The sequence below is a fragment of the Mus musculus genome, chromosome 12 (assembly GCF_000001635.26).
Source record: "Mus musculus strain C57BL/6J chromosome 12, GRCm38.p6 C57BL/6J".
NCBI lineage: Eukaryota > Metazoa > Chordata > Mammalia > Rodentia > Muridae > Mus > Mus musculus.
Genome location: NC_000078.6, coordinates 83,715,208 through 83,736,182, shown reverse-complemented (window position 1 = coordinate 83,736,182; position 20,975 = coordinate 83,715,208). Strand labels below are relative to the sequence as shown.

Here is a 20,975-nt window from a genome sequence, read left to right as displayed (position 1 = left end):
GAGCCTCAGAACCCATGTAATTGAGGAGAGAGCTGACTCCATAGGGCTGTCCTGACATATGCATGAAAATTAAAACGACAGACCCTTCTACCACACAGCCCCTCTTCCCTGCATGGCTCTCTTTCCTGCTCTTTTCATCAGCCTGAGATGAGTCTGTTTGGGTTTCTATTCTTTAAATATAGCCTGGGAACTGAACGCAGGGCCTGGAGCACCACGCTCTCCCAAAGAGCTGCACCCTCAGCTTCTCTTTTGTGTGTTTTGTGTGGTATTATTCCTCAGGAGCTGTCCGTCCACCTTGCTTTTCACTGGCCTAAGCCTTGATGAGGCTGGGCTGAGGCCAGCAAGCCGAGGGACCCGCCTGTCTCCACCTCACCCACCACAGGGGGACTACTAGAGGTCAAACTCTTACTAGGATTATTCCAGACCAAATGAGGGGTGGCGACTAGCGCAGCACTTGCTAGCATGCCCAAAGGCCCAGGGCTAGATCAACAGTACTCTTGTGTGACCCAAAATAAGTATTCTACACTCTAATGAGACCCACTTTAGGGAAAGTGGTTCCTAGAGTAGGCTGGGAAAGAAAGCCGGCAGCCTTGCTTGAGCCACACTGGTTTCTCAAGTCTTTTCAGTTGGTCTTCTGGCTGAGGCAGCTGCTGCTTGCTCTGTGTTCAGCCTAAGGGTCCACAGCGCGCACGCTCAGCTGTAAGCTCAACAGTACTGTCGCTGCTCACCTCACACAATGAAGCACTGAGCTGAGAGGAGAGGCAGACCAGAATCGAGTGAGGCTGCTTCTGAGGTTCCTGAGGGCAAAGCCTCAGCCCTCACACCTGCCTGTGCGGCTAGCTCACTCTGCCCCACGGCTGTGGGAAGCCCGTCTTTCCTCTTGGCAGCTGGCTAAATCCAGGTGATTCCACAGCTAACCAAGAAACAGCTTTTCTCCAAACCCTTGGTTTTTTACCGACACAATTGGTTCTGAACTGACCAACTCCCAGCATTGGACATTACTCGGAGCTATCCCTCAGCCCCTAGTTTAAATTCTGCCTTTGGCAGTGGATTGCGGTGACAAAAAACCAGCCAGGACAGAGAGCGCTTCACCAGCCACTCATCGCTTTAATTCTTTGGGCACACATCCTATTTGCCATCGAAGGAGCTATGGCAGCCCGTTGACAGCACTGATTGGTTGGACACGTAGTATTTGCATCACATGAGGAAACCCCTGGGTTATTGGATACTAGCTACCTCCCAGAGCTGCCTTGTCTGCTGTCAGGGAACCGCTGTGGGGCAAGGGAGAGACAGGGAGAGGAAGCATCCAGGCCAGAAGTAAGCTTAGAGTGTGTCTAAAAGTGAGGAATTTGTGGGAAACCCAGAAGTCACTTAAGGATGACAGGGACTGTTGAGCAATAGATCCATCATTTCAAGAAAATATAAACTTTGGAAGTTGAGGTTACAACTCTCAGGATAGAGCAACCCCAAATTCGTCCAGGCTGGCCTTGGGAAGAAACGGCAACCACAGATAATAGTGAGAGAGTTTGAGAACAAAAGTGGTCAGAGTCACTGATGTGACAGGGGTGAGGTTTGTGTAGGGCGGTGTCCTTATTTAAACTTACAAGTGGGCAGCAAAGGAGCCTGAGAGGGAGGCCCGGCCCAGTGCCACCTCCACACGGAACCTCCTGGACAGTAAGGGTTCAGCTAGGACGTGTTTTATTTCCAACATGGTGTGGAAGATGGCAGCTCTGTTTGGTTCACCTCACTTTGTTTAACCTTTAGAGAGTTCACAGTGCGGGTAAATCTCCATGCCCACGGGTCAAAGCTAGCAGAGCACGGCAGCTCCTTGGCCCAGCACATTTCCTTGTCCTTGTCTCTCAAGTCACTGAGGGACACCGTCTGCTGCAGCGATGGATGTTGGAAACCGTTCTCTGTAGACGCTTCCTTCCACAGTCCAGTAGTGCGGGTGGCTAGGGAGACTCGGAAGGAAGCTGCAGAAGTCCAGCTGGAGTCCTGCCTTTGTTAGCTGAGGACACAGGAAAGTCACCAGTCTCCTCCTCGGGCTTGCTCTCTGTTTTTGTGTTTTTGATAATCAAAGAAGAAACATCCATGTTCTAACTGCAGAAAGGCTAGATATAAAACTGATGGAATGCAAGTTGGTCCATGAAGGGCTGCACAAGGTAATCCGTGGCGAAGTAGAACACGAGCCCGAAGGTGATGGAGATGGGGAGGGCTGGCAACGCTTTCTTGAAAATGGCGAGCAGGAGTAATGTAAGGCACAGGCCCTGTGGAGACAGAGGCGCACTCAGGACCATCCCCACGCCACGCAGCATCAGCACCACGCTCAGGGAATACTCTCCTTGAGGCCTAACTTTTACAACAACATCTTATGAACTCTGGAGTCACGAGAGAAAAGCGTAGCTTGTGGCCCTGGGCCTGACGGTCACGCAGCAGCTCCTCAGGAGGCTGAGGCAGGACTGTCTGAGGCCAGAACCTGAGACCAGGCTGGACAACAGCGAAAGCTGGCTCGAGGGAGACGGGAAAGAGAAGACAGGAGGAGATGCAATGGAAAAACAAGAAAAAAGTCTGTGCTGAAGACAGAGCCCAGGGCCTGTGCATGGGAGTGTGGCCCTCTACAAAAATGCAGTGGTGGGGCTGGAGAGATGGCTCAGCGGTTAAGAGCACTGACTGCTCTTCTGAAGGTCCTGAGTTCAATTCCCGGCAACCACATGGTGGCTCACAACCATCCATAATGAGATCTGACTCTCTCTTGTGGTGTGTCGGGAGACAGCTACAGTATATTTACATGTAATAAATAAATATTTTAAAAAAAAATGCAGAGGTTGTTTTTTTTCTTCATTTATATACACACAACCCAGACTGGCTTCAAACTCTGTATCTTTCTCCCTCAGCCTCCTAAGTGCCAGGAGGTAAGTATGCACCATAATGCCTGGATTAAAGGGGAAAAAAAACCTTTTTTTTGAGACAAGCTGGCTTCAGATCCCCCATATAGCTAAGGAGGACCTTGAACTTCGGACCCTTCTCCTTTCATCTCCGTAGTGTTGGGATGTGGCCCCGTGCCTGCACTATGTGCTTGGAGATTGAATGCAGGGCTTTGGACTATGCAGGCACGCTCACAGCTGAACTATATACCCCAACTCCAAGCAATAAGAAATAGTTCATTTGTTATTAGTAAGTCAGGTTTTTGTTTTTAAGATGGGGCTCTCACTATGTAGCCTAGAACTTAACAAGGTTGGTCTTGAACTCAGAGATCCACCTGCCTTTGCCTCCAGAATGCCAGGATTAAAAGGTGCACGCCAACACATCCAGTGCTCTAAGTCATGTTTGAAAGCCACAGCCATCATAAGCAAGACAGAATGTGGGCTTATGCACTGGGCTTGCCCCTCTCACTCCACACCTGCTGTCCCAAGCAAGCATGGTGCAGGCTGTGCATCAGATGTAAAGGCACTGGCCATTCACTGACTCAGCCCGTGGACTATGACAGCCTTTGTTGAGCCCTATACAGCTGGACTCTCAAAGCTGTTCATTTCATCCCCACCCCTCCTTTTTTTTCGAGACAGAATTTCTGTGAATAGTCCTGGCTGTCCTGGAACCCACTCTGTAAACCAGGCTCATCAGAGATCCACCTGCCTCTACTTCCCAAGTGCTGGGATCAAAGGTGTGTGCCACTACCGCCTGGCTCACAGTGGTTTCTAATGAGAAGTACTCACAGTTTCCTGGAGACCTCTTAAGAACTCCTCACAACTAACTACCCAAGGGCGGGGCAAAGGTGAGCACAGGGCTGAGACCAGGCTGGTGCAGGAGGAGAATACAGCAGGCACCTGGTGCTCCTGTTCGCTCATCCTCAGCAATACATTCCGCAGAAAAGACACAGCTAGGCTGGAAGCATCGGCTGATTTTAATGTGTGGCCAGAGTGGAGAGATACTCAGGCAGGCTCTGATTATCCATTTTAAAAAAGCGTTATAAAGCTTCTTAGCCTGCCTGGAATTAAAAGAGAATTCTCTGAGCTAGAAAGATGGCCCGGCAGGTAAAAAGCACTTGCCACCCAAACACGACACCTGAGTTTGACCCCTGGAAGTCATGTAAGAAGCTGGATGTGGTGGGCGCCCACCTGCAATCCTAGTGTCCTATGGAGAGATGGGGAATTAGAATAGGCCAGAGTGCACGGTGGCTCATGGTAAAAACACGAGACACCCTCCCACAGGTGGAAGGAAAGCCCCAGCTCCCAAAAGGTTGTTCTCTGAGAGACCCTGCCTCAAGTGGAAGGAAAAATGCTCTCTGTCACACGACTGCCACAGTATCTGTGTACAAACACACTTAAAAGAAAATTACCATAAAGGTATGCAGAATCAGTTTCCTGACCAGTTTTTGCCAGCATATACTTACGATCAGTATGGCTACAAAGCAGGCTATGGTTGTGTTCCAGTCTCCACTGGCGGTTGCTGAGGCCTTACCAACCAGAACACTGTAGAAAATGAAATCTCCCAGTCCAAGTTTTACTCCTCCTAAAAAAAGAAAGAATAAGTTTGTCATTCTTTCTTATTTTTTTTTCCAGACAAGGTCTTGTTATGTAGCTCAGGCTGGCCTTGAACCTGTGAACCTGCCTCAGCCACTCAAGCCCTAGGGCTACAAGTGTGTACCACCACACCCAACTCTGTGATTTCATAATTCAAAGCTATGATCCCAAGCTGGGCAGGGTGGTGTGAGCCTGCACTCTGAGCTACTCAGAAGTCTGAGGAGGAGGATAGTTTAAGACCAGGAGTGTGAGGCCTGCCTGGGCAGCTCGGTGACACTTTGTCCCGCACTGAAAGAGAAGTCAGTAAGTGGTGTGTACAGTTCAGGCCGCAGAAAGATTGCCTTCTTTACCTTCTCTCTGCTTTAGATTCTGTGTGACCCTAGAATCTCAATGCCCACCTTCCTGCTTTGGCGCTGTTCAGATTATCTGCTTATCATTTTAATTCACCACACTCTCTCTCTTTTGTGTACATGTATTAAAAGAAGGGCACCGAGGGGGTGTGCTATGTGTGTCCACGGTGCCTAGAGGCCAAACGTCGATGCCTAACGTCGATGCCTGGTGTCTTCTTGAATCATTCTCTAGCTTAGTTTTGGAGCTGGCATAGCACACGGAACTGGAATGGTTCAGTTAGAGCGGCTGGTCAGCAAGCCCCAGAGGTCGTCCTGTCTATACCTGCCCAGTGCTGGGAGCACAGGTGTCTGAGGCCATGCACGCACTCACACACACACACACACACACACACACACACTCACACACACACACACACACACACACACACACACACACACAGTGCTGGAGATTAAACTCAGCCTCTTATGTTTGTGTGGCAAACACCTGAATAAGCTATTTCCCCAGAAAAACTCAACATCCTCTGAAAGACAGATAACCCTGCCACTGACAGACCGCCGTGATGTCACCGCCGTGATGTCAGGCAGAGGTGATGCACGTACTTTCCTCCGGGTCTTCACTCGTTAGAATGCTCCCAGAAAGTTCCTGGACAGCAGCTCTTGACTCGGGAGTGGAGCGATGAGGCCCCAGGTGACTGTCTCTTTGGGCCTCCCACTCCTCACTGAAGCCACCATCATCGTTCCCAGAACCACTGTCCTGTGTCTCTCTCTCCGCTCCTTTAAGAGAGAAGGTTAATCAGAGCACTTAATCCTTAGACCATCGCCGCCACGTTCCAGAGGGCGGAGTATCAGTTAAGGCAAGCACAGGAATTCCTTTTCTCCATGTAAGTTCTCCAGTGGAGGAACTATGATGTGGCAATGTCTAGGAGGGCTGACATTTTCTCCTTTATTTCCTCTTTTTAAGGAAGGAAGAAATGGCTTCCATGTTCCCTGCATGCGGTCTGGCTATGCCCAGCACTGTGACTGTCAGGACCACAGGGAAATGAGGGCAGCCGACAACCCAGTATGTCAAAGGTGGCGAGCAGGAATCGTGAAGAACCTGCACCCTTGTGAACACCAACAGGAAGCATCTTGTTCAGTCCTCTCTCCCCAGAGCCTAGGAAAACATTGAGCACACTCCTAGGGAATCAGTCAGCATTTGTTAACTCACCAAAAATACACAAGAAATAATGTGCTGGCTACCACACCAACCTGACACAAGCTAGAGTCATCACGGAGGAGGGACCCTCCATTGAGAAAATGCCTCCACACAATAGAGCTGGAGCTGAAGGCAGCCCTATAGGGCATACTCTTAAAGAGTAATCGATGGGGGAAAGCCCAGCCAATTCTGGGTGGGACATCCATGGGCTGGTGGTACAAGTTCAAGAGAAAGAAAGCAGGCTGAGACAGCCATGGGGAGTAAGCCAGTAAGCAGCGCCCTCCGCTGCCCCAGGTCCCTGTCCTATTTGAGTTCCTGTCCTGAGTTCCTTTGCTGACCAACAGTGATGTGGAAGTGTAAGCTGAACAAACCCCTTTCTTCCCAAGGTTCTTTAGCCATGATGGTTTGGTTTCACCCCAATAGTGACCCTGATTAAGGCAGACAGTCACGACTTTTCTCTTTAGCTCAATATGACACGTGGGGCTGGAGAGGGCTCTTCCAACAGACTTGGGGTTTGTTCCCAGTGTCCACATGGTGGCTCACTAGCACCCAAGCCCAGGGCATCGGATGTCCTCTGCTGACCTCCACAGGTACCAGCCATGTATGTGCACTACATACATGTAGGCCAAACACTCAAACACATAAATATAAATACACATATGTATGCATATAAGATAAAATTTATTTTACTTTAAATTAGGCCTATAGCCTTAATTAGGCCTAACATCTTACTTTTCTTTTTCAACTTTCTAAGGTTTGTCTTTTTAAGAAAGCTCCTTTCTGCTTCAGTTTTACACCACCCTGTTCTTCACTTCTTTCTGACAGAGCTTCTGATGTTTTCTTTAGTGCCTTCTGCAGTATCACAGTCCTTGGTTGTCACCATTACCCAGGCCACTGAAATACTACTGACCTTCCTAGTGTAACCTTGACTGCACTCCCACCTAATGTTTTCAGTTATTCTGGACATACTGGACAAGAGACCCTTGCACTCCCACCCCTTTCTGTGACAAGATCTCCCCACACAGTCAGGGTTAGTCTTGAACTCACAGTGTGTGTGTGTGTGGGGGGGGGGGATTTCAGCTCCGTGAATAGTCCTACGTGTACTTACTAGGGAGAGCCTGTTTCTCTAGGAGACTCTCGTGATATCTTTCCTTATCACGATTCTCCCTACATCCAGGGCTTCTCAGACAAGTGCTCTGGCCCTGAGCGTCAGCAAGGAGAGTGTGACCAAAGACTTCGAAGGTTAAAATTACTCCTTCATCATTTCAATTATTTATCTACAAATGACAATGGACCTGCAAAACTAGGGCATTTATAAACAAGCTCCACCTACTTTGTGTGTTATACTTGGGGTTCTTGGGTACCCTCCTTTGGGCTTCTGGGTCTCCTTCAGCCATATTCACCAACCACACCATTGTTGCTGTTGAGAAAGACAAAGCTGCAGGTGAGTTCCTAAACCCAGGACACTGCTCTAGCAAGCAAGAGGCTCACTTCTCTACAGAAAACAATGGTCTCTGTGCAGAAGTAACTCAGGACTAAAACCATACAAGATTGCAGGTTAAGAAACAAACATAAAACAATGTACTGGGGCTGGCGAGATGGCTTACGGGTTGAGCCATGAATGCAGTGGCTGCTCTCGCAGAGGACTTGGGTTTGAGTCCCAGCACCCATATGGTGACTCAGAACCATCTATAAATCCAGTTCCAGGGATCCAAGGCTCTCTTCTGACTTCTGACCTCCACGGGCACCTTAACACTGAATGCACTAACACAGCATTGCTCCAGCATACTTACAGGAATAGATAAGAGCTGGAAAGAGAGTCTCATTTCTTTCCTGAGCTGTTTCAACCAGCATACGAAGTGGGCCTTTGGGACATAAAACAGCCACCAAATCTAGAAAGAGAAAAATAAAAAAAGACACCCAATAAAGTATACTGACTAGATTGTGTAAGTGGATATACGCAGGGGAGGACTTACCTGAAGAAACAAGTCTAATTTTTTTTTTTAAGTGTTGGGTAAATATGAAAATATTTGCAGTTTAGCAGCCAAGAGAAAAAGCAACCTAAACAAAATAAAACAGAACCCATAGAAGACCTGTGTAAATTATACTCTGGCCGTACCACTGTGTGCTCAATCTACAGTGTGTGATTACTGAGGTCTAGACATGTTTCTTCTTAGCCTGAAGGAAAGAGGCAGAGACAGCAAGACAGAACTATTCTAGAATAGTTCTCATTGTGGAACAAGCAGAAATGGCAGGGAGGTTTTTTGTTTTTTAAATTCACCTATAAATTACAAATAGACACCATTCCAAATATTCAACTTTTCGTAGTACCAAGAGCAGAGTGGAGGAGTGAGTGTCCTGCTTTACAGACAGCAGGAGGGTGTATGTGTGCTGCTCTGGCTGGAGAGTGTCCTGCTTTACAGACAGCAGGAGGGTGTGTGTGTGCTGCTCTGGCTGGAGAGTGTCCTGCTTTACAGACAGCAGGAGGGGTGAGCTACTTCGGCACTTACTTGAACAGCCCTGAGACCTGCACTCAATCCCTAGCACTACAAAGCAAGTAGACATAACGAAGGAATTTGCCATAATAGAGCAACACACTTAAATAAAATGATAGCTCTGTATATGACAAAATTTAATATTTCTTCAGTTTCTAGTCATTAAGGTATTTCACAAATATTTAGGTCTCAGAACATCTGGTGGTGATAAAAACTGATCTGAGAGAAGCCCTGATAGGCCTAAATTATGTCTGGTTCTAACACCATTTCCCCCCATAAACTACAGTTTGTCTTTCATTTTCTATGTTACAGAAATGCAGAAAACCTCAAACATTTAAAAATATCAAACAGGTATAGGTAAAACAGGAATGGGAGACTTGACAGCTGACGTCACTTCCTTCAGGCCTTCAGTCACTCCCCGCAGAACGTAAAAACAGCACAGTGGTAACACTCCTCTACACTTCCATTTACATGTTCAAGTGAGAAAAGCAAGCTTTCCTGTGCTTGCAACTAATGAGATCTTCAGCTGTTTTAAAGCTGCCACATCCTGTACCTATTTTGGTTTTATGACATGTTTCCCCTTATAGAATCTTGAAATGAATAGATTCAGTTATTTTTAGCACAATTAAAATGAATGAAAATTAATTTACGTAAAAGGCTTCAGAACACTTCTGATAGACCATTTTGAGACCTTGTAAGGAACAGGTTGAGAGTCACTATGTCAACACTGGGTGCCCAGCACGTCCACACTCAGAAGACCTGAAGCTGCGGGGTCTCCCCTGTGCTGTGAGCAGAGGCTGAAGGTCGTGGAGAGAGTAACTCATGGAGTGAATTCAGACTCTTAGGTCAAGCCACATGCAAGCGACCAGGCAAATAATTTACCTCTGTAACCTTCAAGCTTCTTAGCAACAAAAGCCCTATGATAACTACCTTGCCGACTCCCGGGGCGGGATTGTAAATTATATTATTTATTGTGCCTGCCTGCACAAGGGTGTGTGTACACGAAACTTGCAGGAATTGGTTCTCTCCTATTGCCTTGTGACTCCTGGGCTTGTCAGGTTGTCAGGCTTGGTGATAAGTCCTTTTCTGGCTGAGTCTCTCTAGCTTACAATGGTACTCCTACTCTCAGCGACTGACAAAACACCAAGATGAAGTTGCCATGAAGGTGAGGCGTGGAGGGTGACTTTTCTAACCCTGACTTAAGCAGTTGCTCAAGTGGACAACAGAACTGGCCCGGTTCTAGCGCCACAGGCTTTGCTCCATCAGCTCAAGGGGGACGAGTTTCCAGTTCCAGTCACCACGCGCCTCAGTGTAAGGAGATGCTCTGTAAAACAGTGGCCACTGACTCGTCCCTGACAACAGACTCCTTTTTGGCTTTCATGTGGCGCAACAGCTGGAGGATAAAGCCAGGCCCCGTTACCATGGCTAGAGTATTATTGTGACTTTTCAGGACAGCAGCTGTTAAAAAGTATGTTTAAATTTTTTTAAATTTATTTTTATTGTTGTTGTTTTTGGTTTTATTCCAGACAGTTTCTCTGTGTAGCCCTGGCAGGCCTGGAACTTGCTCTGTAGATCAGGCTGGCCTTGAACTCATGGATATCCACCTGCCTCTGCTTTCCAAGTGCTGGGATTAAAGGTGTGCACCAGCCACCATTGCCCAGCTAAAATAATAGGATTTTACTGAGGACCTTCACAACACTTATGGAGTCTACACACAGGTCTTTCTGTAGAATTTAAATGCAATAAACAAACAGGCACTGGAATTCTTTTACAAATGTAAACCTCACTCTCAGAACTGCTTTTCTCTCCAGAGAGGCTCTCAAAACATAGCCTGGACTGAACTTCTAATTCTTCTGCCTTCAGCTGTAATCCCAAGTGCTGGGATTACAGGAGGACATTACTACCCTTAATAGTTTACTACTTATTTAGTTAAAAAACATTTTTTTTTTCAAAAAGGGTTTAAAGTGGCCTAGGCTGGTCTGAAACTTACTACATCAGTCATAGATAACCCTGAAACTCTGGTCCTCCTGCCTCTACCTCCCGGTGCTGAGGTCGCACATGTACACACACGTCAGGATGAGGTTAATCTTTAAAGGGGTGATTGCACTCACGTTGCTATATGATTCTGATCTTAAAAATGAATTGAGAAGATATGAGCCCCTTCTCTGGCCTCTGCAGGCACAAGGAATGCAGGCAGTGCACAGACACACTTACAGGCAAAATGCACTACACATAAATAAAGTAAGACTCTGGAGGGAGAAGATTAACTGAGGGCAGTGAGACAGCTCAGTAGCCATGCGGGCCACCATGCCTGCCCTTCTCCGTTCACTTGGTCCCCAGGACCCCCTGAGGGAGGGGAGCACTCACTGCTGAAGCAGTCCTCTGACCTCTACACTCAGTCAGGACACAAGCCCTTCCCCCAAAATAGAATACAGTTTCAAACATGAGCTGAACAGTTTACAGTGTGAGCCTGCTGCTAGCACATCTCAGTATCCACCGTCTCGCTGAACACTTACAAGCCTGGAGACTTGTTCCCAACTTACAAAATTCAGGGGAACTGCTGGTGGCGGCTGGTGGCTTTGCTGCTTTGTTTCCTGGGGTCTGGGGACTAAAGCCAGCCCCTCACATATGGGTAGAAGAGTTCTGAACCTAAGCCTTCTGAGCAGGGCCTCCTCCCATCAACCCAGCTCAGAGTCCCAAGGAACTACAAACTCTCACTCTCAGGCTGCGCTGGGGCTCAGGCCACAGCACTTGCCTTGCAATCCTTAGCAGTGTAACAGGAAAACCACTGGAGCCTACGGGAGATAAGCATTAAGAGTTTCCTTAAATCAAGAGGACTAGAAGAGGAAGGAAAGCACACCAGTGAGTGAGTCTGTGATGGACAAAGTGTCAGTCTTGAGCTTTACCATATACTGAAATCACAGCCAAGATGAGCCATGCGGTCCATTCGGGGAGGTACTTGATAAATACCAGGGCCATGAGGGCACTGATCATAATGAGATACGCCTGCTGCAGTCGAAGGGGGCCTTTCCAGTGGATGGCAATCATCCCGACCACACCAAAATTCCAGATTAGGAGTGCTACTGTAACGTAGTCCACGGCGACATTGTAGGTCTTAAATACTTCCCTGAAAACAATCACGCAAGGATTTGAAGTGACTTATGTGCAATAACTCTCATGAACACATTGTTTAGAGCGAAGATTCTGAAATATTAACTATTCACATTCCATATTTGCTTTTCCTATGACCTATGCTGTGCTGTTATTTATGTAGCACCTTGCTCTTAAATAACACATTTTCCTCCAGCAGAACTTATTCTAACAGGTATTACATTATTCACATAAATGAGCACATAGTATCACAGGTCACACCTGTAAAAATAAAAACAAAAACTACAAAAAGAAAATCATATCCCCTACACTATCATACTGTATTTTATGAAATTCTACTTTAAAGGTCTGAAATTAGAAAAAAAATGAATAGTGAGAACATAAACGATATTATTTCATAATAACATTATAATACTATATATAACATCATCAGACACTGATGAGAACAGTGTCTAAGAATACAGCAGGAGATTTATCACTCTCTAGAAGGATGACTAGACTTGTCTGTGTGAAGCTGGGATGGACCTCAAGGCCTCGTGTGCACTGAGCATGCTCTCCAGCATGGATCTGCTGCTGCTAGCCCGCTGCCTGGCACCATGTGTGCTCTCTGTGGGTGAGTGTGCCTGTAAGAGCACATGTACAAGCCAGAAGTTGACATTCACCTTATTGTTTTGACACAAAACTTGATGCTTGCTGTTTTGGCTAGCTTGGCTGGCCAGCAAGTCCCTGGGATCTATCTGTCACTGACTCCCATTGCTAGAGTTACAGGAAATTGTCCCTGCACTGGTCTGCTTCTATGTAGGTTCTGAGCATCCAAACTCAGGTCTTCATGGGTGACTTCAGGTCAGCAAACACTGTCATCTTAGTCATCTCCTCAGACCCTGGTTAACTTTCTATATAAAGAAAACTGTTTTACCTTCTGGAGCACAAACTCTATCATCTACAAGATTGTAACTATAGTAGACACCCTAAGTAGCAAAGGAGAGAGAATATACTCAAGCACAAACTGTGGGACATGGGGCTGTCTAGGAAGATGGTTTTTCTCCTTTTTTAAAATTCTAAAATAAAGCAAAAGTGTTGAAGTTTCTGAATGAGGTTGCAATGTATATTATACTAAGAATTTCAGGTATTCTAAAATGAAACTAACCTCAACTCTTAGCTAGGTACGTATACATTTACATAAAGACTCGTAACAAGTCTCCTCTCCCCTCCCCCATACTTCTCTCTAGGGAAAACCCTGCTGACAGCCACCACTTAGCCTCTGACTGCCACATGCATACTGTGGCACATGGTCCCCATCACCAACACTAACTCATCTTTTATGTACCTGTTAAGATACAGTATGTAGAAAAAATGATTACTTAGACTAATTCATCAGCAAGGTACATGGCTCTAAGGGAGTGGTGGATGTCAGAGTTAATGGAGAGAGAGACCAAAACCCTGTATTACTTACCCTAAGTAAATGAACGAAAAAAAGAACAGCAACAACAGAGATGAAATAATAAGCCAGGCGTGGATGACCTAGAAGAGAGACAACTCAAATGTAACCAACAGATCCCACAGTTTAGAAACAAGGAGACTTTTAACATGAGAAACAGTATGTGCTACAGTCTGCTTTCTAGTTGTCCTTCGTCGAGGCTGGGGTACACCAGCCTTTCACACGCTGGCAACTGCTACATTACTGGTTCTAGCCCATGTCCATCGTCTACTTTTTCTTTTTCTGAGACAGGGTTTCTCTGGGTAGCTTTGGCTGATTTGGAACTCACTCTGTAGACCAGGCTGGCCTTGAACTCAGAAATCCGCCTACCTCTGCCTACTGAGCGCTGGGATTAAAGGTGAGCAGCACCACTGCCTGGCTTCCATGTTCTCCTTTTAAATGTCAGAACAAATGCAGCTTTGGGGATCAGCACATACTTATGTGAGAATCCTGGGTGCAGTCAGAGAATGAAACAGAAAGACATATACACATACTCGGGACCTTTGGAAGAGCAGTCAGTGCTCTTACCTGCTGAGCTCTCACCAGTCCCAAGTTCTTTTTAAAAATAAACAAAAGACATCATTTGGCATTCACTTGTCAAAAAACAGTTATCAATAAAGATAATTTTTATTATTTACTCTGGCCCATAAATAGAAAGAAAAAAATATGGACAAAAAGAGCAATAAAGGGTTTGGAGAGATGTATGTAATCAGAACATGGCAGATGGACATGGCTCCTCTAACATGATAGAGGTTATTTGGGGTTTCCCCTGAAATGAAGCATAGGTCCTGTGTGTCTTAGTTTAGTGATGGTTTCCTTTGTAGTTGTTTATTTGTATCGTAAGTTTTTGGTAGCACCAAATGAATCTGTTATATGACAGGCTTTTAAAATAATTTCTGTATAATTTATATATATGTGTGTTTGTGTGTGTGTGTGTGTGTGTGTGTGTGTGTGTGTGTGTGTGTGTGTGTAGGCTTTTATTGAACAGCTATCTTCTACTTTAAATTTTTGGAACTATCATGATGTCAAAATAAAAAAGTAGGAAGAGTCTTTACTGTTAGAAAAAAACGATGGCTCAGTAGTTAAGAGCATATGCTGTTCTTTCGAACCCCCACTGAACAGTTCTCAGGAGATGTCTGGTCTCTATGGGCACCTGGACATTCTGACTTACCATGTTTGTTTCATTCTTTATATTGTAATTTGCCTGTAATAAGGATGTAAAACTTTCCAGTTCAGACTGGTCAGCTATGATTGTCAAAGCCTTAAGGAGCACCCCTAGTCTGGACAATCAACAGCAAGCAAGCCTTCTCAAGTCTCCAGCTTAGCAGCTCCCACGGCTCCCCAAAGGCCAGAGTCAGGAGCTCTGCTGCCAGCACTGAGCACTCTTTAAACCTGAGCCATCCGTGCTAGAAACCTCATGCCTTTAAAGTTACAGATCATCTGTCACAAACGCATCACAACCAACTGGCTCTTCTGTGTCTGTCCCTGTCAGGGCCCCCACGCCCTTCCTGCAGACACTGTACAATCAAACACTGCTGGGAGAAACCCTCAGGGCTTGCTTGCAAACAGGTCCCAGCAAGCTGCTTCTGAATGTCTGGCTCAAAAGCTCGCTCTACTTCATGCTGGAAGTCAAAGTAAACAACATTCTTGTATGGAATTGGCTGTGCTTCCTAAGACTCATTAAAAAACAACACGAAACAGCACAGATGAACGAGGGTAGAAATAGAGTTGGGTACCAACATTCCAGATGTTTTCAAATTTAGCATAATTAAAACATGTACAGAACTGACCCAAATGTGAAGGCCAGGTCTAGCTGACAGAATTAAGCACGTTCTACGGTCTCTTCTCTGTTTACAGCTGCACCTGGAAGAACTCAAACCTCAGCTAGCTGCGGACTACGAGAGAAGGCAGGGAGCTAGGAAAGTGCAAGTGGCGTGGCTTCAGTAGCCTTTAACCCTTCCTTTCTGCTCACTTCCATGCAAGGCCTGCCAGAGCTGGCACTAGCAAGACAAGGGGAGATCCACTGGTCTCTCTTAAGCCAGCCACCAGCCACCCCCAAGTCGTAGGAAAGAGGAGGCTGGAGCCCTGCACTTAGGGAGAACAAAATCTTCATTCTGACGGGAGCCGGTGTTCATCAGGGTATGAGACGAGTCTTGTGTAGCTCCCTGACTTCCCAGCTTTTGGCCCTGACACCAGGAAACAGTCTCAGTGTCTAGCTGGAAGAACAAAGACAGAAAAGTCCCAAGAAACCAGAAATCCTATCTGGAAGCCATTCGAGTTCACTGCTCTATCTCCCAGGAAGCGTATGTGGCCGTGACTCTTGTTCTATTTTAAAAAGGTATTTTATGTGTATGGGTGTTTTGTCTACATGTATATTTATGCACTGTGTGTGTATGTGTGTTTGTTAGTCAGTCAGGGGCAGAGGCCAGAAGAGGGTGTCAAATTTTCCTAAACTGTAGTTACAGATGGTTGTGAGCCTCCATGTGAGTACTGGGAATTGAACTCATGACCTCTGAAAAAGCAGCCAGTGCTCTTAACTGCTGAGCCATCTCTCCAGACTCTTGTTTTCTAAATAGAGTTTCACTATGAAATTTCCTGGCCTGAACTCTTGACAGAACTAGTAATAAATAAAATACTTGATTTTTAAAAACTGAAAACAAAGTGCCCAAGATATAACCCAAATTATACAATATATAAATACTAGAAAAACCTGTTTATGTGAAAGAAGACTCAATAAACACGAACAGCAAGACAACACATATGTTCCAATTCTTAGGTGTAAATGAAGAAAAGAGACCAGGAGGGTACATCACTTCCCAACCCATTCTATGAGTTCAGCATTAACTTGAAAACAAAACAAAAATATATTTAAAAAACCCAAACAAACAAACAAACAAAAAACAACACTGCATCCCAACACACACATCCCATTCACATGTGCACTCTAACCACCGGTGAGACAGAAGGTCAAAACAACAGTTGGTGCCAAAGTAGGAAGACAACCCAGGATTTGAGGGGCATAGCAGCTGTAGAAAAGACAAAGATGGGAGGCGCTGAGACCCCACTCTGGCCAGGATAGGGCTGTGTGTGTGTGCCTGTTAGGTGAGGGCAGCTAAGAATGCATGCAAGTACCACTGAGAAATACCCTGTAGCCCACAACAATAGACATTATTTTTGCTAACCCTGAAAACGCTGAACTAAAATGAACCCATCTCTCTGTATTTATAAAAATACAGTGGACAGATTCTCTAAAATTTTCTATGTTGGAAGCAGAGGAGAGAGGGAGAGGGGGGAGAGAGAGAGAGAGAGAGAGAGAGAGAGAGAGAGAGAGTGAGTGTGTGTGTGTGTTTGTGAGTCTGCCTGCCAGGCAGAATCAAGGCAGGTGAGGGTCTGATGGCAGATTTCCTGGCCTGCTGAGGCATGGAACAATAAGAGGAGGTGCACTTGAGGCTCAAGGCAAGGGGCTGAAGATTCTATTGACCTTGGTGGAAGGAACAGGGAGGCTTTTGGATGAGAATAGATGTCACCTGTGTATTTTTCAGCAATTGTTTCTGTTAGCCTATGGCTTTGCTTCCCTCGGTACTGTAGTATAAGAAGGCTATGAGAAATACACTTGATGCTGGTGTGGTATTGACCTGCAGCCCTCCCATACCTGTCCCTTGCATATATTTTTTTTATCTTTCCTATGATCATCCTCACTCCCCCCTCATAGGACTGTTTTATTTTGAACTGGCCGCCCTGTTCCTTTCTAGAAGACACTAATCTTAATAGTTGAATACAATCTCAAATACAGTTAGAAGTGACAAAGAAAAGGAAAAATTCTTAGAAGCCCTCTTTTCCCTAAAAAAAAAAAAAAATTTTAAAGGAAAATAGAAATCAGGTCAGGTGGCATGAGGGTCAAAGGCAGTTTTTGGCATGTGCCAATCTTCAACTGCTCACGTGCATGCAAAATGACTCTAATAAACTCTTCAAAGATATAAACTCAAAATGACCAGAAATCACTCATTCACGGTATAAATCACCATGAGTAAAAGTCAATAGAATTATCCTTCCCCAAAACTTAAGATATCATAAAGACAGGAAACTAATAGGAAAAAAATTAAATCTGGACAAAAAGATTATACCCAAAATGATCTAACATCTTTAAAACAGACAAATATAAATTCTAGAAATGAAAACTATAACTACTAGATTTCAAGTAACAGTATTAACAAACCGTAGAAGATGCAAGGAAGTTGAAAATATACCTTAAGTACGGAAAGAGGGTGATGGGAGGGAGCATTAGCACTTTCATTAAAAGGACGAGGCATGGCTGAGTATTGCCTTTAATCCATGAGTCTGAGGCTAGCTTGGTCTACACATTGAGCTCTAGGACAGCCAGAATATGCAATGAGGTTCTATCTCAAAACAAACAACAATTAAAAAAGCCCCAAGACACTGGGGTACCTTTGTTTTTGTGGCACGTGAAATCAAGCTAAAGAAGTAGAAAGGCTAGCCTGGGGATGACTGGCCTAGAGGAACTTGGGAAAGGAAGTGACCAGTAAGAAAGAAGACAATGGATGAACAGGAGCAACATCAAAGCCAGCAAAGCAGGCCCCTGCACCCAGGCAGCAGATGTGCAGCTTGGTCTTCATGTGGGTACCCCAAAAACTGGAGCAGGAGATGTCCCCAAAGCTGTTGCCTATCTGTGAAATATGTTCCCTTCACTGGGCTGCACTGTCTGGCCTCAGTGGGAGAGGTTGCACCTAGACCTCAAAGACGTGATGTGATAGGGTGGGGGGAGACCCAATGGGGGCCTCCACCCTCTCAGAGGAGAAGGGGGAAGGGGACTGTGTGAGGGGAGGGCAGCAATTAGACTGTAAAATGAATTAAATAAATAAGTAAATAAAGTTTAAAAAAAAGTTAGCAAAGCAGACCTATTGAAGATAAGGGGATGGAGGATATGTGTTTGTAGATATCAAAGTAGAATTAATAAATCAACCAACAAACCATGGGTCCAATAAGCAATGACTTCTAGGCTGAAAGCACTGAATCAAAGTTGTCTTCAGGACAGCAAGATAGCTTTGTTGGTGAAGGCACTTGCTGGCAGGCGTGACAACTGAGGCAGGTCCTCTTGGATGACATTTATTTTCCTCTGATCTGAGACATTCCCTTTAGAAGCCTCAAACGAAATCAAAGGCCACATAGCTGAGGGAACAGAACCTCACAAGATTCCTGCGGCCCAGTCGGCAACAACATACAAAGGAGCAAACGACCGCTTGGGGTGGAGATTCTAGCAGCCCAAATGCAGAAAGGTAGCTGGGAGCTGCCCACAGCCATGCAGGGAGCTCCAGGGTGGCAGCTTTTTTTTTTTTTTTTTGGAGTGGCCCTCTCAGGGACAGAGCTGCTTTTGAATCATCCCTGCTCCTTGTAAGCAACCTCTCAGTGTAAGTATATCCTTGCCAGACAGTGTTAGCGCACGCCTTTAATCTCAGCACTCAGGAGGCAGAGGCAGGCAGATTTCTGAGTTCGAGGCCAGCCTGGTCTACAGAGTGAGTTCGAGGACAGCCAGGGCTACACAGAGAAACCCTGTCTCAAAAAAGAAAAAAAGAAAAGAAAAAAGTCTGTCCTTTGCCTCACTGGCTCGCTCGTCAGACCCCGGCTCAGTTGTTTTTACTTTGCTACTGAGTGCTACGCTCATCTTTTCTGGCGAGCAGATGTGTGCTGCAGGAAAAGTCTGTCACACAACATGGAAGGAGAGAAATGACTCCTGCAAACTCACCTCTGACTTCTACATATGAAGCATGGAACATACATGTCCACATGACATACACTATATAAACTTAATTTTAAAAAAATTTAAGGTTAGATCTGAGGGTACAAAATTAATCCAGAGAGTAAGTGATTTTGTTTCAAAGGTTTTTTTTTTTCCTTATGTGTATGCATGGTTTCCCTGTGCATGTGTGTATATGTATGCAGTAAGTGCCATTTGTGCCTGCCACCCCAGGAGCCAAAAGAGGTTGTTGTTGGATCCCCTGGAAACAGAGTGAGGAACGAATATGAGCCAAGACGTGGGAGTAGGAAACTAAATTCATCGGTTTCATGTCCTCTGCAAGAGCAGCCAGTGCTCCTACGGATAAACCATTTCTCCAGCCCTAATCAGGGCTCTCTGAGAAACAAAGGAGGGGAAAGCCTCCAGAGTCTGGGACTGGGTTGTGAGCCTGAGGGGAACTGCAGAGGAGGAAAGGAACCAAGGTCAGAACGCACACTAACAAGCCAATGGCGAGAGGATCCAGAAAAACCAAGTTTGCAAAGGCAGCGGATAGAACTAGGGAAGTATTGCCAAGCAGATAAACAGATTCCATGGGGGCGCCAAGGACCATGGCCTTTAGGAAAGAAGGACTAGGTTTGAGAGGAATTTTACATAATGCCTGTCAGTCAATCAAGGCCAAATTCTGAACGCGAATTCCCAAACTGATTCATTAGTCTCTGACCCACAGCAACTGTGACCCTGCCCCCACGCCTCATCTGGACAGCTGGGAAAGTAGGAGGTGTGCGCATGCACTGCTCGTGAGATGCCAAATGAAACACGGAGTACGCACATAGTCCATACAGTTGGCTTATTGTCATCAACAGATCAGTGCAGGAAAAACTGAAAACAGAGGCAAGGAGAGGTAGTTTACAGATGGTGGCCTCTTTCTCCATATGGAATGTAAAAGTACACAGAAACTAAGTAACTTCCCAAGATTACTAGGAAAAAAAACTCTCAGGAAATTCAATGCTGAGTCCACACCTCTGTATGTAGTACACAGGCAACTTTGAAAAATGAAAGGCAGGAAATCTGGAAGTGGGGGAGAATAAACGTGGAAGAAGGCAGAATTCTACCCCCAATAAAATCGTAAAAGGAGGCAAAAGAACAAGCCTGGTCCCTAATCAGCTGAGGTCCAGGATGTGTCCACTAAGGCCAAGAAAGGGACCAGGAGGTAAAGACTGGCAAGCAGACAGACACAGGTGCAGTGAGACGTGCGGAGAAAACCGCTGCACAACACGCTATTTGTCAGGTGGTGGCGGCGCAGATCTTTAATCTCAACGCTGGGGAGGCAGAGGCAGGTGAATCTTTTGAGTTTGAGACCAGCCTGGTCTACAGAGTGAGTTTGAGGCCAGCCAGGGCTACACAGAGAAACCCTGTCTCAAAAAACAAAACAAAACAAAACAAAACAAACCCCAAAGAAAAATCTAGGAGAAAATAATGTAGACAGAGAGTAAACTTCAATACGGAGAGTTAACATTTACTGTTCCTACTACTGAGGACGACCTGAAGATTCCATGACCAGTATTGATTTGTTGATTTTCTGAGGTTTGAGTATGAAGCATGTGCTGGGTGGCTGAGGTCCAGGACGCAGTTGCTTACTGAGGGAGGGAGGGAGGGAGGGAGGGAGGGGAGGAGGAGGGGGAAGGAGGGGGGAGAAGAGAGGGAGAAGAGAGGGGAGGAGAGGGAGAGAGGGGGACAGGCTGGGAGGCTGGGCCTGCATCTCTGCTGCAACTTCTCCCTGTGCCCATTGACCAAGGTAAGAAGCAGGGCTGCTCTGAGAGACTAAGCAAATGATGCTGGTTCTCAAGTGAGGGGCCAGTCACTACTGCGTTCAGTAGCAGCATCTGAAGGTGGCTTATGGGGCACTTAAATTCTATAGCACTATTTGTTAAGGACAATATATACAAAAGTCTTTGGAATGCCATAGGCACACTATAAATCAAAATACTGAAAACATGTGACCTTACATGAAAACACCTGTTTTCCATGTATGTCTTCTGGTACTTTCAACATGCTTCAGAATAAAAGGAAAAATA

At 45.8% G+C, this 20,975-nt stretch overlaps 1 protein-coding gene across 1 annotated transcript in view; it reads right to left on the bottom strand.

Annotated features, from left to right (window-relative positions):
• Nucleotides 1-1,087: 1,087 nt before the first annotated feature.
• Nucleotides 1,088-20,975, bottom strand: part of Psen1 (presenilin 1) — a 46,944-nt gene continuing 27,056 nt past the window's right edge. Inside the window, exons 6-12 of the mRNA NM_001362271.1 lie at nt 13,125-13,192; nt 11,467-11,687; nt 7,859-7,957; nt 7,399-7,485; nt 5,471-5,644; nt 4,391-4,509; nt 1,088-2,267 (exon numbers count right to left, since the gene is read on the bottom strand). Of these exons, the coding sequence (NP_001349200.1) occupies nt 2,112-2,267; nt 4,391-4,509; nt 5,471-5,644; nt 7,399-7,485; nt 7,859-7,957; nt 11,467-11,687; nt 13,125-13,192 (924 nt within the window). The 3' untranslated portion in view covers nt 1,088-2,111. The remainder of the gene's footprint in view (nt 2,268-4,390; nt 4,510-5,470; nt 5,645-7,398; nt 7,486-7,858; nt 7,958-11,466; nt 11,688-13,124; nt 13,193-20,975) is intronic.